The sequence below is a fragment of the Eubalaena glacialis genome, chromosome 7 (assembly GCF_028564815.1).
Source record: "Eubalaena glacialis isolate mEubGla1 chromosome 7, mEubGla1.1.hap2.+ XY, whole genome shotgun sequence".
In the NCBI taxonomy this organism is placed as follows: domain Eukaryota; kingdom Metazoa; phylum Chordata; class Mammalia; order Artiodactyla; family Balaenidae; genus Eubalaena; species Eubalaena glacialis.
In genome coordinates this window covers 107,064,842-107,082,688 of record NC_083722.1, presented here as the reverse complement: position 1 = coordinate 107,082,688, position 17,847 = coordinate 107,064,842, and the positions used below count along the sequence as shown (strand labels likewise).

Here is a 17,847-nt window from a genome sequence, read left to right as displayed (position 1 = left end):
GCAGCCGCTGCTGACTGAGTGGACAGTGCGCCCTCTTCAGGGACAGGCACCCACTCCCTCCCAGCGAGCTGGGGCTCCAGACCTGAATAGGCAGTACCTCCAGATGCAAAGGTCCCAGCTCTGGCTGGGAACAGAGATGGGCCACCCACCTCCAGATCGCAGCAATCCCACAGCCTTCTCTCCCCACCAGGGCAGGCTAACTCCTGTCCTTCCCTTCATGTTCCTCTAAATCAGGGACCCAAAGAGGATCCAGGAATGCGTTTCAGTGTTCTGTGGATCCCCTGACGTTAGATATTAGATGCTTATTTTTTGGTGGGCAAGGATCGATTGCTTCCACCAAATTCTCAGAGGTTATACATTTGACCATCATCCCTTCCTCAAATTAAGAACTACTGCTCTAAACTACCCACAACAGATCACACACCTCTCCCATACTCTGTCTCCTGTCAGACCACCAAGCACGTCTACGACTCATACTACATATTGACTTCAGGTGCACAGACAATTTGGGAAAGCCGTTATAAGCAACATAGCCTTAATCAGAGAGCAAAAGACCATATGAAAGAGAACACTTATAATGAGCCCTACCAGGCGTAACCTACCGCTTGCTGAAGGCCTCCTATGTAAGGGGCACTGACCCAGGTACTTCACATATGTGAGCTCCAATCCTCACAACTCATGCACTCACGCCCTCAGTCCCCCTTTGTATTTACACACCAGACATGATACCACGGGATGTAGATGCAATGGTGAAAAATCAGATAGGATACCTGCCCTCATGGAGCTTACGCTGACATGGGAGAAGAAGATCAAAGGTCACTCAAGAAAATGTACAATACAATTGTGCTAAATATTACAAAGAGGAGCCACACAGCGCTATGAGAACCCGTTATGGGCAGAATAAACCTCTTTACAGAGGTCAGGGAGGGCTTCCCCAAGGAATCATGAGTAAGTTTCAATCTGAAGAAAGAGTGAACACTTCACTGGGCAAAGGGGAGGTGTGGAGGTGGGGAGAGAAGAGGCAGAAGAAGAGAAAGGAGACAGGAGCTCCGGGCAAAAGGCACATGCAAAAGCCCTGCAGCAGGAGGGCACGCAGCACCCCTGAGGGGAGCACAGAAGGACTTGGGGCTGGATCCACACAGGGGCCAGGCCATGCAGAGTCCTGTACGCCATGTGAAGGAATTCGGTGTCTATTCTTAGAGCACGGGAGAGAAGGCATTGCTATGCTTCATTCTGAGAGAGACATGATCAGATTTGCTTCTCAGAGGACTGCCTGGGGTGATATGGGGATGGACTCGGGGGAGGCCTGAGCAGCACAAGGAGCCCCGTTAGGAGGCACTGCAGGAAAGCAGAGGAAAGACCATGAAGCTCAGATTGCGGTGGTGGCAGAAGAAGCGCAAAGGCGGCAGACCAACAGAAGTTTAGGACACGAAATCTATGGGACACGGGCGCGGGAAAGGACGGAGAGGTGTCTAGCAGGCTGCCCAGATTTCTGGCTCTCGTGACTGGATGGATGACGGTGTCATCGAGACAGCGATGCCCAGAAGAGGGCCAGACTTGGGCGAAGATCATGAGTTCAGCTTGGAGATACTGAATTCGAGGAGCTGGAGAAGGCAGCAGGGGGTTGGATAACGCAGTCCGGGGTCCAGAGGAGGTTCAGGCTGGAGAATGTGGTCACTAGGGTCGTGGGCACCAGACTCCCCCAGAAGAGAAAACAAACTGAAAAGAGAGAAACCTGGAGGGATTCCAACAGTTCTCCATCTTATCCGTGAGGACACCAGGGCTCACAGAGGAACAGTGGCTTCCCGGGAGTCAAAGTCCTGGTAAGAGGAGGCAGGAAATAAAATGTGAAGCCAGACCACAACTGCGGGAGCTCACGCTGAAAACAATGCCTATTTCTGGAAGAAGAGGATAAAAAATTTCAAAGAAACTTCATGACTCAAGGAACACGAAAGAGCAACTGGAATTATGTGAAAGCAAGTGAACAAGATCCATGCCATAAAGGCCGGAGTGACCTCAAGTGAAGTGATACGTAGGTTTCACAGAAATCATTCCTTCAGTGCTCTGCTCAAGTCCACAAGTGACTCTGCCTGTCCACAGGAACTCTCTCCTCTCTATATGCACACACCACGTGCCCATTAAGTGTCTGGCATTACGCTAAATGCAGAGGATGCGCTGTGGGGTACAACACGGTCTCTGTGCTAACGCTGCTCACGCGCTGGTCGGTGATACGGGCAAGGCAGACAAGCAGCAAACCAGAATTACACGCGAGCCCAGTCACTGCCAGGAGACAGGCTGCTACCAGGACACAGAAGAGGGATATCAAACAGTACAAGGAATCCGCCAGCACTTCCCAGGGGTGATGAACCGGAAAGGGGGTGGGGTGAGGCATTAGCCAGGTGCAGGAAGGACAACGGACAGGTGTGACTGAAGGTAGGAAGATGGGGGGAAGATGGGGGGATTAGGGGCGTCTGGAGGTCACAGTTGCAGCCACAGCATAGGATGCATCTTGGGGAGCATCAGAAGGTGAGGCTAGAGGGATAGGCAGGCGCCAGGTTTGAGGAGGCGCTGAATGCTAATTATTTCTAACTTTATCTTGAAGTCAACAGGAACCACAGAAGGGTTTTAAGTAGAAGAGTGACACAATGCAATTTCTGTGTTAGAAAATGCGTTTGGGCAGCAGTGTGGGGAATGGATGGGACATTCAGGACCACAGAAGGGAGGTCTGCCAGGAGGCCATGAAACTCCTAAGAGCCCACCAATCTGCACAGCTTCTGGTGATCCTGTCTACAACAAGACTGGGCACAGGTGCACAGATAAACAACCAAAAGTATCATCCATATTATTTTGTTGGCACTTCTCTTCCGTGACTTGAGTTTCTAGTTAACTTTCCACAAGTCAATGTCTCATCTCCCCTAGAAGGCAAGAACAGGTATAATCATATTTCATACTTTCTGGATCACAGGATGTGCTCGGTATATGGGCTGAGCCATGCCAGGCTTTCCTGAGATCGACCTTAACCAAGCGAAGGATCTGTGTCTGACTTGGCCAGTGGCTGGCCTCCAGGTCAGGGCCCTGGCAAACTCGCCAAGACCGCTTCAAAGGAGACTCCAGAGAGTCGTCCGGTCTTTAAAAACTGGCTGCTGCTGAGAAAGAAAGAAAGTGAGCACCTGCTGTATGCTGGGCATTTTATCCACATCATCATGTTTCACCTTCAGCAGCCGTGTAGGAGGCAGGATTAGCACCACAGAACAGGTAGACCCGGGTGAAGAAAGGGTGTGCGAATTCCCCAAGGTCACGGAGCTACGAGGTGGCAATGCTGGGTATCAAAGCCAGACTTATTTGATTCCAAATGTCAAGCAGGGACCGCCTCTCCCCCAGTGACATGAGAATGGGATGGAAGAAAGTGCAAAGGCTTTGGAATGAGACAATTCGGCCGTGTGACTCTGAGTCTCATTTTTGTCAAACAGAAAATGCAGATACTGAGAATACCTATTTCACCAAGTTATTACATGACCCAGTACATGAAAGCCCCTTTTAAACTGTCACGTGCTCTGCAAATTGTTATTTCAGTAGAGCTGCCCTCTGGGGAGGACCACGTGTTCACCACACACAACATGAAATCCAGCTGCTTTGACACCCGGGCCGTTCCGCCCCGCCTGCCGTCACAACACGGCCTCGCCCTCGACTGGGCTTCACATCATCAGTGGCTGGTCTCGTGGCTACTAATTTAGCTACAGTTCCGTGAACATGCCTGGGGTGGTGGTGGCGGGGAGAATTTTAAAAACCATCCAGTCCTCAGTCATCAATTTAAACAGGGCTCCCTCTGAAAAACAAAATGCTAATGTGTTTGAGAAAAAAAGTGTACTTAAAAAAAGGTATCTGAAGTTCAGGCTAAGGAAGAGTCAGGGCACCAGTGAGAGGCCTGTCTCTTCTCAGCTCTGATATATCTACACAGCAACTGAAATTCTCCCACTTAATTTCAAAACTGCATAATACTCATCATCAATTTTTTTATTTTGAACTTTCAGGGTCCGATATGGCTAAGACGGCTTACTATGTATCTCATCACATCTAAACGACACAGTACTCTTTCCCTCATTCAGAAGAATTGTATTCAGGGCCTGGGACAAGGGCTGGCCACTACGATGACACGGAGACGTCAGACATGGTCCCTGCCCTCTGAGAGCTTACAGTCTAACAGCACAAAAGGCAGTGTATGCAAGCAAGTGAGTGGAGCAGGCAAGGGGGGGGTCAGGGGTCAGGGGGCAAGGGCAGTGAGTTCAGAGGGGACAGTCACACCTGCCACACCATGAGAAGGCCTCACCGTGGAGGCGGGGTTTCAACAAGGGGAGAGAGTTTCTTAGAATCCCCACAGGCAGGACCTATTTCAGGAAGATGATACAACACAAGGACAAAGAGAGATGTAGGAGAAGTTCTAGGTGTATTTGCTTAGGGGGACTGTCTGGTGGAAAACAGAGAAGCTTAGCTGGAGCAATGGTTTGTGAGGAAAACAGTGGAAGATGAGGCAGGCAAGGTGGTCTGGAGGCAGAAGGAAGACACCGTGAACTCTTGATCCGTGAGCGACACAGGGAATGTGAGGGGTCTGAGGGAGATCCTTCCCATGGGGAAGCGAGAGACTCTCACTGTCCAGGAGTGAGAGGACCAGGACCTGAACTACCATGGGAGCTCCGGCAATAAATGAAAATATAGATACAAAATGTATCAGGAAGAAAAACTGAAATAACTTTACCACCAAGAGGAAGTGAGGAATCCAAAATTACTCTGAGGTGCCACAGAGCTAAGAAAATCTGGCGGAGGAGCTGATTTGGGAACTGCAGGGGTGGAAGAGGGTAAAGATAAAGAAATGTTCTGAAATGTTCTTTGTAGGGCTTAAGAAACCTAATAAACGAGTACAAATTTTGCAGTGGTCTATCATAACATGAACATCAGATTTTCTTACTGGATAATAAAATGGTACTCAAAGTTTCTCTGACCTTGGTCCTTTGACCTTGGAAGAAATCACTGTAGTGTTTAAGCAAGGAAACCAGCACCATGTTCTCATCATACTTGATTAAGAAGTAAGGCAGTGCTGGGACTCCTTCTGTTTGACAAAGATCATCATATGCTCGTTCAAGGGCTTGAATCTGAAAACAGGAAACACTGAGTTATTCTCTAGACAATTACATACCTAGTTCTGAGCTAAAAATTAACATAAAATAAAAGGTATTACTTTCAAGCCAGAAGACTGTAAATGACTGATCACACTTTTGCAGCAAACAAACGTAAGAGCGCCCCAAATCATACCACCTCACTTTTATATAATGCTTTCCACGTGCATGGTGAAGTGTCTCAGACAGGGGCACAAAGGGACATTGTATGGAACAGCATGATGGCTCCCGGTTCCCTAAGATGTCACCACAAAGGTTTAGAGAGGTAGCCGAATATTATCTCTTCTGTGATAGCCAAGCATGAATCTACCACAGATGAATTTTTTCCTGACCCCTTCTATAATTTTTAACAGCTTTATTGACACATGCTTACTTCACTTACAATACAGTTGACTCATTCACAGTGCACAATTCAATGTTGTTTCTAGCATGTTCACAGGAATTTGCAACCATCACCCCAATAACTTGAGAACATTTTTGTCCCCATTAAAAGAAACCTCAAACCCATCACCAGTCAATCCCCAGGTATACTCTTTTTCTCCCACTTACATTTCTCCTTAGAAAATTAATTCCACAAAACCACAACCTTTGACTTGTCTTAGTAACTGAGCTTATTATTATTTTTAATTAATAAGGGCTGCTCCCTGGCTTCGGAATTCAGGGTTTTAGCGAATGACGTGCTTCATGAATTCAAGTCACCTTGCCACTCAATCTTTGCCTCAACAACAATCAGAATTTGGGGGTTGAGGGTCTGTGTTCTACCAACCTGATTATTTTTATTGCTCTCCTGGGAACCATCTCTAATGACCTTATCATCTTTCTTCAACTGCAAAGACTAGCTCTGCATGTACTGTTCTTAATGTACAAGCTCTGCAACTTGGCACAAAGGAAGGAGGATATCTCCCATTTGGTTTCAAAGACTCTCTCCCCAAAGTATATTGCCTCATGATCCCCACACTGAGAGTGGAGACCACACTTTGGCAAATTCCTGCAGTCTTTCAAAATGTTTCTGTAATTCCTCCCTACTGGCTTTTAGCATTTCAACAAATGTTGCTGAGAACCTGGAGGAGTGCTGCTCACTACTCTTCAAAATGCGCTTACAGACATTGTGCAAGTAAGTCTGCTTCCAGTACCAGCTCTGGAGGATTCCACAGGAACCACCTCTTCATCCAGACAAGTGCCAGTGTGTCTTTAGAATGAGCTAGATAAACTATTCATGCACGTTAAACCCAGTTTTACCTGCGTTTTGTTTTATTTGTTGATACCTGTTGTGGTGAGAACCTTTGATCCAAGCCCACTGGCCCCCGAATGAGGGGTATACTCTCTGGAAGGCAGAGAGCGGGGGAGCAAAACCAATAGTAGAAGTGGTACTTCTTCAGATCCTAGAAGAAGCAATATAACATATCAGAACAGCGCCCATGGTTAAACTGAAATGCACCTATTAATTTAACTTCCCAGTAGCTACGTAAGACAGAAAAATTTAATGCACGCAAGATACAACCAGCTTGTCAGAAATTCTCATCTCCAGCAGAACTCATGATAGGATATGGAAACTCTGTGTTCATCCAAAATATTCCCACACACCACACACTAATATATCATGATAGACATAATATATTTTATCGGCCACTTGCTAACAGGAAGTATTCAGTAAGTAATTGACATTGTCGGCATCATTGTTTAATACACAAAATCACCCTGGGAAGTAACTGTTATCATCCCATTTTATAGACAGGAAACTGAAGCTTAGAGAGGGGTGAAAAAGCCTGAACAAAACAAAGATACTAAGTGGCAGAGAGGAGAGCAGAATTCTCCTTCCAATACTTAGGCTCCCGTCCACGGTTCCACACATACACAGTGTGCCATCTGCGGAGGTACGACCTCCAAACAGTTACCACTCTTTTCACAACTGAATGAACTAAGCATGCTATTAAAGTTATTAAAATGTGCTATTCATAACCTATATATGCCTGAGATAATATAATGCTGTTTTCAGAAATGCCATGTTGGTGAAATTCAAGTCAACGACTAAGCACTTGCTGTGTACAAGGCAAAATGTTAGACACTCTGACAATAAGAAGATGAATAAAACCCAGTCCAGCCCTTGGGCAGCTCAGTCTCTGCAGGGAGCAGAGATAAAGTAAGTACATGATTAGCTGTATGAGTCACAGAAGAGGTTCCACGAGCTAAGGAGCATCGATGATATAAGAGGTCACATATTCAGGGGTGTATGTGGCTGTCCCCTGACCAGGGGAGGCGATGCAGGGGCAGTGACCTGAGGCTGTTCTAGATGCCATTCCCACTCAGGTCAAATGCTCTCGCCTCTGAATTCCTGCACCAGGTGTGGCCTGAGTCACTCACATGGGAGGACCCCGTGGTTATGTGGGTATCTGACAGCTTTCCCGCCAGTCCGTTACCACTGACCACTATGCAGTTTATTTGGCTACTTAATATTTCCTCTCGAATCTTGCTAAGAATAAAGAGGGGATGGCTGGTTGATGACTTTTCATTGAGATATAATTCATGTACCATGAAAGTCGCCATGTTAAAGCGTACGAGTGGTTTTCTACTATAGTGACAAGGTTGTATCACTATCCCCACCAATTTCAGAACATATGCATCACCCCCAAAAGAAACCCCAACAGCAGAAGCTCCCCATTGGTTTATTAGTTAGAAATACCATTCACAGAAACTCTTCATTCACCTCACTCTCGTCCCCTGGAAACTCCTAGTCTGTTTTCTGTCTCTATGGATTTGCCTGTTCTGGGCTTTTCAAGTAAATGGAGTCATACTAGATGACTTTTTAAATATAAACTTACACATAAACGTGTGTCCAGATGAAAAAGTCTAGTAATTATAGTTTCCACAGTCTTTAATTCTGCCCACTAATTGATCAACTAAGAACAAATTCCCTTTGACAACAGCAAAGCAAACTGCAAAACTGAAATTAATAGTGTCTGTACCTTTGAGTCCTAAAAAGAGTAGAAAGGAAGGCAGAAAACACCTCCAGAGATTATTCTCTCTTCTTTGTATTTAAATGATTTGTCATAATTGATCTTTAGTAAAAGGTTAAACAATTCAAGATGAAGGACTTCACAGTTTCTAAGAAGCTTCATCAAGTCATCTTCAAAAGTCAAAAGGCTTGAATTTCTTAGAATTTTTTTGGGATACAAAGGATCTCGATTACATTAAACATAAAGCCCTTTGTGTCTGATGATTTTTTAAGACAGAGACTTTTAATTTTTTTAAAGTCAGACTAAGAATGCTCAGTAGAAAGGTCAACAGGGCCAATGCACATAATGACTCTGGGAAATGCCTTAAAACTTTAAGTGGGAGCTAATACTATTTTCTCAGTTAAATGCAAATTGTCAATTAGATTATACTAACTAGAATTCTTGGTACAGAAAATGTATTGATGTTAAAGTAAAAAAACCAAAAGTCTTTAACTAGCACTGCTTATATTTATCCTAGTAGTGAGCTTACAAAATTACTCAAATTTACAAATTATCAGTGCCAAATTGGGCCTAGTAATCCCCTGAAGAATTTGAACCTTTTTCTATCTCCCCACTATCACACAGAAAGCATTTTAACTTGTTGGAAAATGTGTTCCTTGTAGATGGCCCCCCGGGGTATCGCCTCCAGTTTGGACCCTGTCTCTCTCTCCTTTGCCTTGGGCAGTACATCAGAGAGGCAGCATGAGGAAGAAATGGAGGACTAGTTCGTGGGGGACGAAGAAGGCAAGACCTATAACTTGGCAAACGAAAAAAAAGAAAGAAAATGTAGGGAAGAGGGTTAATATCCGAAGCGGATGAAGCTGGGGTGAAACAGCCAACACACTTAATACGTGTCAACATCAGTATGTTTACATGCCCACCCCAAAGAATGTATTATAAAGAAATAAAGAGGAAAAGAAAATCAGCGTGGCCGACATTGTTCACTGTAACATTTTTTTATAATAGTGAAGACTGAAAACAACCTAGACGTCCCCGAGTCTAAAGAACATACACTTGACAGAATATTATACTGTCAACATAATTATAAAGGATAAATTAGTTTTATATGTAGATATATGGATACACACACGTATGCATATATATGTATATACACACATACACGTGTGTGCACGTGTGCATGTAGCTGGTACTTCTACAATCAGCCCTTACCTTCCTCCCACTTTCCCCATCACCACGACCAGATCCTTTCCCTGCTTCCCTAGGCAGCAGATGTTACCCTAATGTGATTTTTTTTCTCCTCTTCAAGGCTGCCCTTAAGGTTCATTTTAATTAGGTCTCACTTGCATAAAATATTTTTCTTTCTTAAAAAAACAGTTGTGTGGACAAGCTATGTAGGGTGATCCCCTCTCATCTAGAAGCCACCTGGGGATGGCTAAGATCCCCGAGTCGTCACCTGTTCCTCGTGTCGATGGACCCAGCAACTGAGCTCTGCGGCGCTGAACTTAACAAAGACATTAGCAATGATGAACTGTTGCTCTGGAACCCAACTTTGTCACATCCTAAATGATGAGAGTCGGGCAACAACCACCAGTACGATCAGTAAGAATGAATTAATTCTGCATCAGTGGTAAGCGCCAGCACCATCCGCCCACTAACAGAGCATTTCTTTAACAGCCATGACTTGACTAACACAAGGGAAAAGCTTCAGGGAGAAGAGAGCAGACTGCCCCACTGGCGCACTGGGCCTGGCCAGGGCAGTCAGCAGTCTAGATGCCGCCGAGGCCGTGGACTTACCGCAAACGTCAAGAGGAGGAACTTGTTGAGGAGGACAGGGTGGTCGAGAGCAGCCCCCGATCTGATGGATTCCCAGATCTGCCAGAAGAAGGCAAAGCATCACGGCAGGATCCAGGGTCTCCTCCCTCCCAGACACACGTGGAGCTGCCCGGCAGCAAGCCTTCCTGCCCGCAGGCCCAGCCCCACTCATCATGGGCGGTGACGTGCGTCACCACTCACTCTGCCCCCTTCCCACTGCCTCTCCCCCAGCCCCACTCCCTGCAGAGACTGAGGAAAGTCAGAGAACCCAGAAGCCTCCTCTAGTGGGGCTCAGCATCAGAGGAGGCAACCAGCCTGGTTACGCCTTCGTTACTTCCTCCAACAAGTATTTACTTATTCTCAACTACAGAGCAAGCACATCGGGGCTACAGAAATAGGAGACACAGTCCCCACCCTCAAGAAGCTAACAGGCTGTGAGAGAGCCAGGCGTCCATGTCTGTACACCACTAGGCAGCAGGTGCCCTCACAGGAGGGCGGACAGTTCCTGGGAGGAGCCCTGACCTCGGCTAAGGACACGGGAGGGAAAGGAGCCAGGGAGGCACTCCGGAGGCAGTGATCTGAGCTAGGTACAGGGATTTCTTAAAAGTCTTCTTTGGGATTATCTTTCCCTGAAGAAGAAAACAATCAAGTTTATGGACACTCAGCAAGGGCTGTGACTGGAAGCAGAAGCCGGTCCTGGTCAGCGGCTGTGACTGCAAGACGCTTTAGTGGCTAAGATTAGTTGCTAAACTTCGTGGCACTAAGCAAGACAAACAGTTGTGTCAATAAGAGCCACTGCCCACATGTGCGTGGAAGAGGGAAACAGGGGAAGAGAAGTTCCTGCTATTGAAATAATAACCTTGGAGGACCTGGACCGCAGGAGAGCAGGCCCCCCCTTCTGAAAAACCAGGGTGGGGCGGGAAGTGCTGGGGGTGGGGGGAGGCTGAGCCCCGGACAAGGGATGGGGGTAGGATTCCTGTGGGGAGCAACATGCTTTTTTCGATGATGGCCTAAGACCTGACCCACCTCTTTGGAGTCAGCCTTTGACATGTGCAGCCAAAGCAGGAGCCCAGGAGCAGTCGAGCCACAGGCCAAGTTAATCAACCATGGTCACCCATCCCAAGGGACGGGAAGGACTCCCTCCTCAGGCCAAAGGCAGGAGACTTCCCTCTCTGACCACGACCCTCACATAAATCAGACTCTTTTCTAAGACTAGTGTGAAGACCATCGACTAAGTGGGTGTTAGAGGGGCTGGGATAAACTGCCCCTCATTTATTCCTCACACTAACTCAGACGTGAAGAAGTAAAAGAAAGACATTCCAGGCAGAGAGAACATCATGTCCCAAGGAGAGAGGAGAGAACAAAAAGTGGTGAAGGAAGGAATTCTAAGTGATTTGCTATGACTGGGTCAAAGACAGCGAGGGCAAGAGTGACAGGACAGAAAGGCCACAGGGCCACAGAGGCCAGGCCACAGGGAGCCTTGTAAATGAGACGGAGCCATTTAGACTCAGCCCCGAGGATAGTGGAGAGACTACGTGATCAGCTATGACAGCATTGCAGTGCTTAGGACTAGAAAGCCTCTTCAAGGGGCACAAAGAACAGAGAACCCAAATGCATTCAGACACAGGAACAGAACTCTCTCACAGAGAGCGGTCAAGCTGCTGCAGAATGCTAACTGGAGGTCAGCAGCAGAGCTTTCACACCCTGCCCTGCCCTGACCCTCCAGCCTATCCCCAGGCGAGGGCCTGGCTGTCTCCTCCCCGACCTTCCCGTCAACGCAGAAGCCCACAGTTACGCGTGAATACTGGCTATATACCAGCTTCTATGACAGACTCATGCACCTCATGATCAGAGGCATCATGCCTGTGGGACCATGGAAAATACGACAGGTACCTCATGTTTCCCAGCTAACCTCGTTTGCTGCCTGTTCCAGAAGTAGCTTCTTATCTGCAGCCTTGAAAGCCTCGAGTGTGTTGGTGTTATACAGCGTTCCAACCGCGGGGCAGCAGCGGGCTGGTGTGGGAGCATTCCTGGATACGGAGAAACATGGTTAACACGCACAGCTGGGACCAGACTACAGCGGGAGACAAGGACAGCGCTCTGCAGGGCAAAGTGAAGACTGATTCATATTTCTTTGGAAAAAGATGAATATCATTGCTTCAGAGGTAAAAACAGGCACTATACCCCCCCCAAAGCCTCTATATTCCCCTTCCCCTAATCCCTTGGCATGCTCTTCTTCCACTGCCCCCAAATATAAGTTATTTTCCCATTTTAAAAAATTCTTTCCCATCTCTCACCTGAAAGGGAAACATGATTTATGGAGCTTCTACTGTGCCAAGAACTATACAAGGTTTCACTTCTCAGAAGAGTTGTTCTCTGACTTCAGGTTTAAGTAACTTGCTTAAGGTCACATAACAGAACTGCTCTCAAATCAGAACTGGTTGACTCTAAGGTACTGTGTTGCCCACTTCCCACTCAAGCACTCCCAGGCGTCAACGCCCTGCTGCAAACCCTCCTCTTCCAGGAAGCCATCCGTCCTCCCTTTCTCTGGTAACAAGCATAATTTATTTTAGAGTGTTTTCAAGACCAACATTCACACACACACCCTGAGGACCGTAAGCTCCTTGAGGGCAGGGGCACGCCTCCCTCCTCTGCCTGCCCCATGCCCTCTCCTGCCGCAAACAGGCTGTGCATGGAGCTGCTGCTGGGCACGGCCCCGTGGGCGTCGGAGCCAAACAATGCGATGAGACACGCTGCACCCGGGCCACCTGTGTGGCCATGTCTTGCCACATGTGTGTCACATTCTGCACTGTCGCCGAAGGCCTCAGAGTAATCAAGGTCAGGGGAGGAGAAGGATGAGATGATTCTGAACACAAACTCAGATGTGGAAAAACCTGGTCTCATCTCTAAAATGATTAACTTGTGTTTCAGAGGTTACAGATGCTAAATGAAAACAGTGCTCGTTTCATTAGTAGTTGAATACTGTGGTCACAACTACTGCAGAGAGGATGCATTTTTACTGATTACACTGATGGTAGCTGTATGGTTTAAAAGACCCAGCGTTTCTTCCTTTGGAGTCTGAGTAAAATTGGGTTGGGAGGGGGGGAGTGCTGCAAGGAGCTACCTAAACCTAGAACAGGTGTGGAGGTTCCACCAAATGCTAGGTCCTGGGAGAGAAGTAACTTCCAAAGGCCAGAGCCTTCCTTTGGGAGCTGATGAGTCAGCGGATCACAGGCTGTTTGTCACCACTCTACTCCAATAGAAGAATATTCTTCATCCAGGTGAGATAAGGACATCAAGGATAGTCTTGAGGAGAAAAAGAAATCACAAAGGGACAAGATTAAGCCTAGAGGGAAGAAGAAGGAAGCAGAGTAGTTGGTAAACTAGGCCTTCCACATTCGGACGTGGCTTTATGAAATGACTGCTGAAACAGAGGGAAGGATGCTCTGATCGAATCTGGTTCCCTTCCTCTTAGAGTCCAGATGTCCCGGGTGTGCAAATGCCAGGCCAAAGCCTTGCTCTGAGAGCGGAGGAAACTAAAGCAGAAGAATGCAAGCAGCTGCCAGGACGGCGACACTCCTAGGACAACAGCCCTCGTGCGAGTTAATTACTGAGGACAAGCTGAGTTTCAAAGGAGAAGCATTTTTCATGACTAAAGTTCCACCAGGGGAGGTGGCCAAGGGAAAGAATTTAAGAAGTGATAATGGGAGGGAAAGCCATTCTAGCAGTTTCTCCAGGTTCAAGTTCCACTCGTTCTACAAAGAGGTAGTTCAGATAAGGACTGGAAAGAGCCCTAGACTTGGAAACTACAGAATTTAGTCCAAATCCTGATCCTGGATATTTATGAGTTTAGTTTCCTATGATTCCATTTCTATGAAATATCCAGAACAGCCAAATCCATAAAGCCAGAAAGTAGATTCATGGTTGCCTAGTGCTGAGGAAAGGGAGAAGGGAGGAATGGAGAGCGACTGCTAAGGGGTACAGGGCTCCTCTTTGGGGTGATGAAAATGTTCTGGAATTAGACAGTGGTGGTGGCTGCACAACCTCATGAGTATACGAAAAATTGCCGAATTGTACATTTTAAAAGGGTTAATTTTATGGTATGTGAAGTGTATCTCAATAAAGCTATTTTAAAAAACCAGAATTAGAAATCTTCCCCAGCCCTTAAAGCCAACAGTCAACTCTCAAAATGTACACACTAACCAGGTAAAGAATGGATCCTACAAAGGCCTGAAGCCTGGGCCTGCCTGGGGATGTTCCCTCTGGACATTTGGCCTTCATGTCTCTCAGTCTCACAGTGATAACTCAGGAAAGTACCGCGGCTGTTCTGGAATCTCTTGGACAAAGGCAGGCATGCGGCCAGAGCCTCCAGGACAGACAGGCAGTGGGGGCGGCCGGGATGGAATAGATTCCCCCAAAAGAAGCACAGAGGTCGCTTTTCACACCTGGAGAAAGCTTTGCTACGTGTGCACACTTCGCATGTCCGTGGGGAGCTTTGGGAACCTAAGTCACACCCGGCCTGGGGGCACGACTGCATTACTTACTGCTTTCTGTAACAGTGTCTGAGTTTCTGTCCGTCACATCTTGTAACAGAGTCCACTGGTGCCTTTTCACCAACCACACCACATCCCGTTTGGACAGCCAGGGCTTCAGACTGCTTGTGCAACTGACTCTAGCAACTACCTGAGCAACCAGTACACGTCAGACCTGAGTTAGGTGCTAGCGAGACAGTGGAGAATAAGGGAGCCTGTGCCCTGCACAGATGATTTCGCATCTGAGTCTTATTTCCTCAGCTACTGCTTAAGTTCTTTGACGGCAAGCGTTATGCCTTCTATTTCTCTTATTAAGTCCAACTTGAGGCTTAGAAAAGAAAAATCTTTCTTATGACTACATAGATAAATGTTCCTCAAAGGACTTTTTTTTTTTTTACCAGCTTCAAATCTGTATAGAGATTGTCCACCAAAATCTATTTTCCCCTCCTTCAACAGAAATAATTCTCTGATGCTTGTAGCTCAGCACCATCTCTCCCAGTCTTCCCTGCGAGAAAGGTGAGGCCTCGAGCTCTCCCTGATGGAATCTGAGGGGGTGATGCACGGCCCCACCCCGCGAGGGCCTTTAAGAGGGTGGGTGTGTCTCTTCTGATTTTCACTCTGGATCTCCTCCACCTCTATCTATTGCTACCAGAAGGCGACAATTCAGTTTTCAACAGCACACAAAGGCAAGCCCTCCAGGACGATGGAGCCGTAAGAGGGAAGAAGACTGGACCCCCACCCTGGACTATTAAAGGGGTAAGAAACAGACTTCCTCTGTGTTTGGGCCATTACGTGCTGGGGTCTGGTTCATCAGTATGCCCTACCCTAAGACAGCACCCTCCAGTGCAAGACGGTTGGTGCCTGACAAAATACTACTTGACTGACAGTTCACTTAAAACAATGTAGAGAACGGGATCCTGTGTTGCTAACTGCTGGCAGAGATCCATCAGGCTTCCAGGGCCTCAGAGTAAAAGAGATTTATCTGGTCCTGTGCAAAGCTGAGGTATACTTGGCATCTATAAAAGAGTACTAGGACTGTTAGCTCTTCGACTGTATCTTATTCTTCTCTGTATGTCCAGGGCCCATCACAGTCTATTATCAAGACACAGAGGAAGCAATCAATAAGTATTTCTGAAATGACTATTAGCTCTCCACGTTTATTCCAGCACTGCATTCACTGTAATGCCAATACCTGCCTTCTACCTCCATCCAGAGCTCCTCTAGAGTTCCCCATTTCTTAAGGCTTTTTATTCCTAACACCTACACATCCTGCATACAAGAAGCATTCGGTGTTGGATGAATAAGTTCACAAAGATTTTCCCTACAAACCCATGCAGATGTTCAGCAATACAAGCAAAGAAAGAACAATAATAATGAAAATAATTTGGATACAAAGACCTCGTTTCTCCTGAGGAGCCGCAAGTGTCTCTATTAAACTTCCTAACTGTCTTGGTCTGCCTGAGTGGCTGTTAACACGACACCACAGACTGGGTGGCTACTAAACATTAGACACTTATCCCTCACAGTTCTGGAAGCTGAAAGTCCAAGATCAAGGGGTCTGCACAGTCAGGTTCTGGTGAAGATCCTCTTCCTGTTGCAGACTGCCTGCTTCCAGTTATGGCCTTGCAGGGTGGAGGGGGCGAGCTAGCTCTCTGGGGCCTCTGTTAGAAGGACACTAATCCCATTCACGAGAGCCCTGCCCTCATGCCCTCACCACCTCCCAAAGCCCCACTTCCTCAGACGATAACCCTGGGCACTAGCTTTTCAACATATGCATTTTTGAAGAACACAAACATTCGAACCACAGCACCAACCATCCTAAGAAAAGGGGACCCAGGAAATCACAAACTTTTAAAACTGGAAGGAATATTAGAAGCTGGGAGTTACAGATGAGGAAATTGAAGCTGAGAAAATGAAAAGGACTTATTCCAGGTAACACAGTTAATCAGCTGCAGATACCAGGCCTTCAGGCTTCCAATCCAGGGCTCCTATGTCTTATTCTTGCTCATCTCCCCCAGTGCCTACCACGGAGCCTCACACGAGTATTCAAAAGCCAAATCACAAATTATGACCAGGAAAATAGAGCAATCTGTACGAAAGCCATAGCTGCAGGATCACAGATTTTCTTACCGCCTTCAACTAAAATTTCTGGATTGCTAAAGTTTAAGATGCTTGGACTTTGAAACAAGATCAAACCTAACTTCTGTGAACTGCATTTTTCTATAATTAATTGTGCCAAAGAATAAAATTATTGAAACTCAAAAAATAACAACTTTCAGTCTACTATCAGAATAGACGGGAGCGAGGGTAGCTTGCAATAAACGTTGGACTCTCCAGATTAATGTAGCAGACTACACTGCTGCTATTCCCCCTCTACCAGCTCCAGATAATTCAAGCCTGTACAATGAATATATTTTCCTCATTATCTGGTAATTGCTCCAAAAGTAAGTTAGTCTTTGCCAACACAGGAGAGAGATAACTAAGATTTAATTTGTTTTCAGAAGCAATCACAAGGATTTATTATGCAGCAAGAAAGCTCTGAAGGGAACGAGAAACATCAACACATACCTTTTAAAGATATAAAGACTAACATCATTTTCGATTCATGTTGTACAATTCAATTTCACAATTTGATTGTGATAGAGGAATAAAATGTATTGACTTCTGAAGAGATTTTTATTTTCTAATTCTAGGGAGACTTTATTTGAGATGCCCTAACCTTTGACTACCGCCATGTTCAGGCGGTCCTTAGCAAACACCTCTTCCCTTTCCCCAGACCCCCCACCTGACACAGCCGACACACGCAGGAGCAGGAAAAAGCTGCCCTCCCTCCCTGAAGCCTTTAACCCTTCAACTCTCAGTTATCCTAAAGCCTCTCAGCATGGTTTCTGCACAATTTACTTTCTCAAACAACCCAATCAACAATTCCAGCAACCCTAGAACTGAACTCTGATGCTTCTGCTTCTGATGCTGTTGACCTTCTCTTCCCTTCCTGAAAACACCTTCTCTGGTTCTACTTCTCTGACAAGTCCCATCTCTTTGGTGAGTTCTGTGTCCCCTTGCTAACCCTAATCAGGTCCATTCACTATTCCAGCCCTTCGCTCTTCTTACGCTATAGTCTCTTCCCCTCTAACAGCCTCAGGACCTTACGTGGATGACCCTCCCTCCTGGATGCCAGTGCTCCCTGGACATTCCTACTGGACGCTGTCATCTCAAACTCAACATGTTCTAAAACAAACTTACCTCCTGCCCAAACTGTATCTCCCTCCTGGCTTCTCAGTTTCTACAGAAGACAGCAAAACGCCCCCAGCTACTCAGACTGCAACTTCAGAAATACAGTTTATTTCTCTCTTACCCTTGCTTCCTAAATTTAGCCAC

The 17,847-nt window shown here is 46.6% G+C and overlaps 1 protein-coding gene across 4 annotated transcripts in view; it reads right to left on the bottom strand.

The window, feature by feature from the left end:
• The window catches only part of ATG7 (autophagy related 7), a 333,595-nt gene that overhangs the window by 206,806 nt on the left and 108,942 nt on the right, over positions 1-17,847 (bottom strand). For all 4 annotated transcript variants that reach the window (XM_061197268.1, XM_061197267.1, XM_061197270.1 and 1 more), the window contains exons 4-7: positions 11,850-11,967; positions 9,920-9,997; positions 6,437-6,553; positions 4,998-5,147 (exon numbers count right to left, since the gene is read on the bottom strand). In XM_061197268.1, the coding sequence (XP_061053251.1) occupies positions 4,998-5,147; positions 6,437-6,553; positions 9,920-9,997; positions 11,850-11,967 (463 nt within the window). The remainder of the gene's footprint in view (positions 1-4,997; positions 5,148-6,436; positions 6,554-9,919; positions 9,998-11,849; positions 11,968-17,847) is intronic.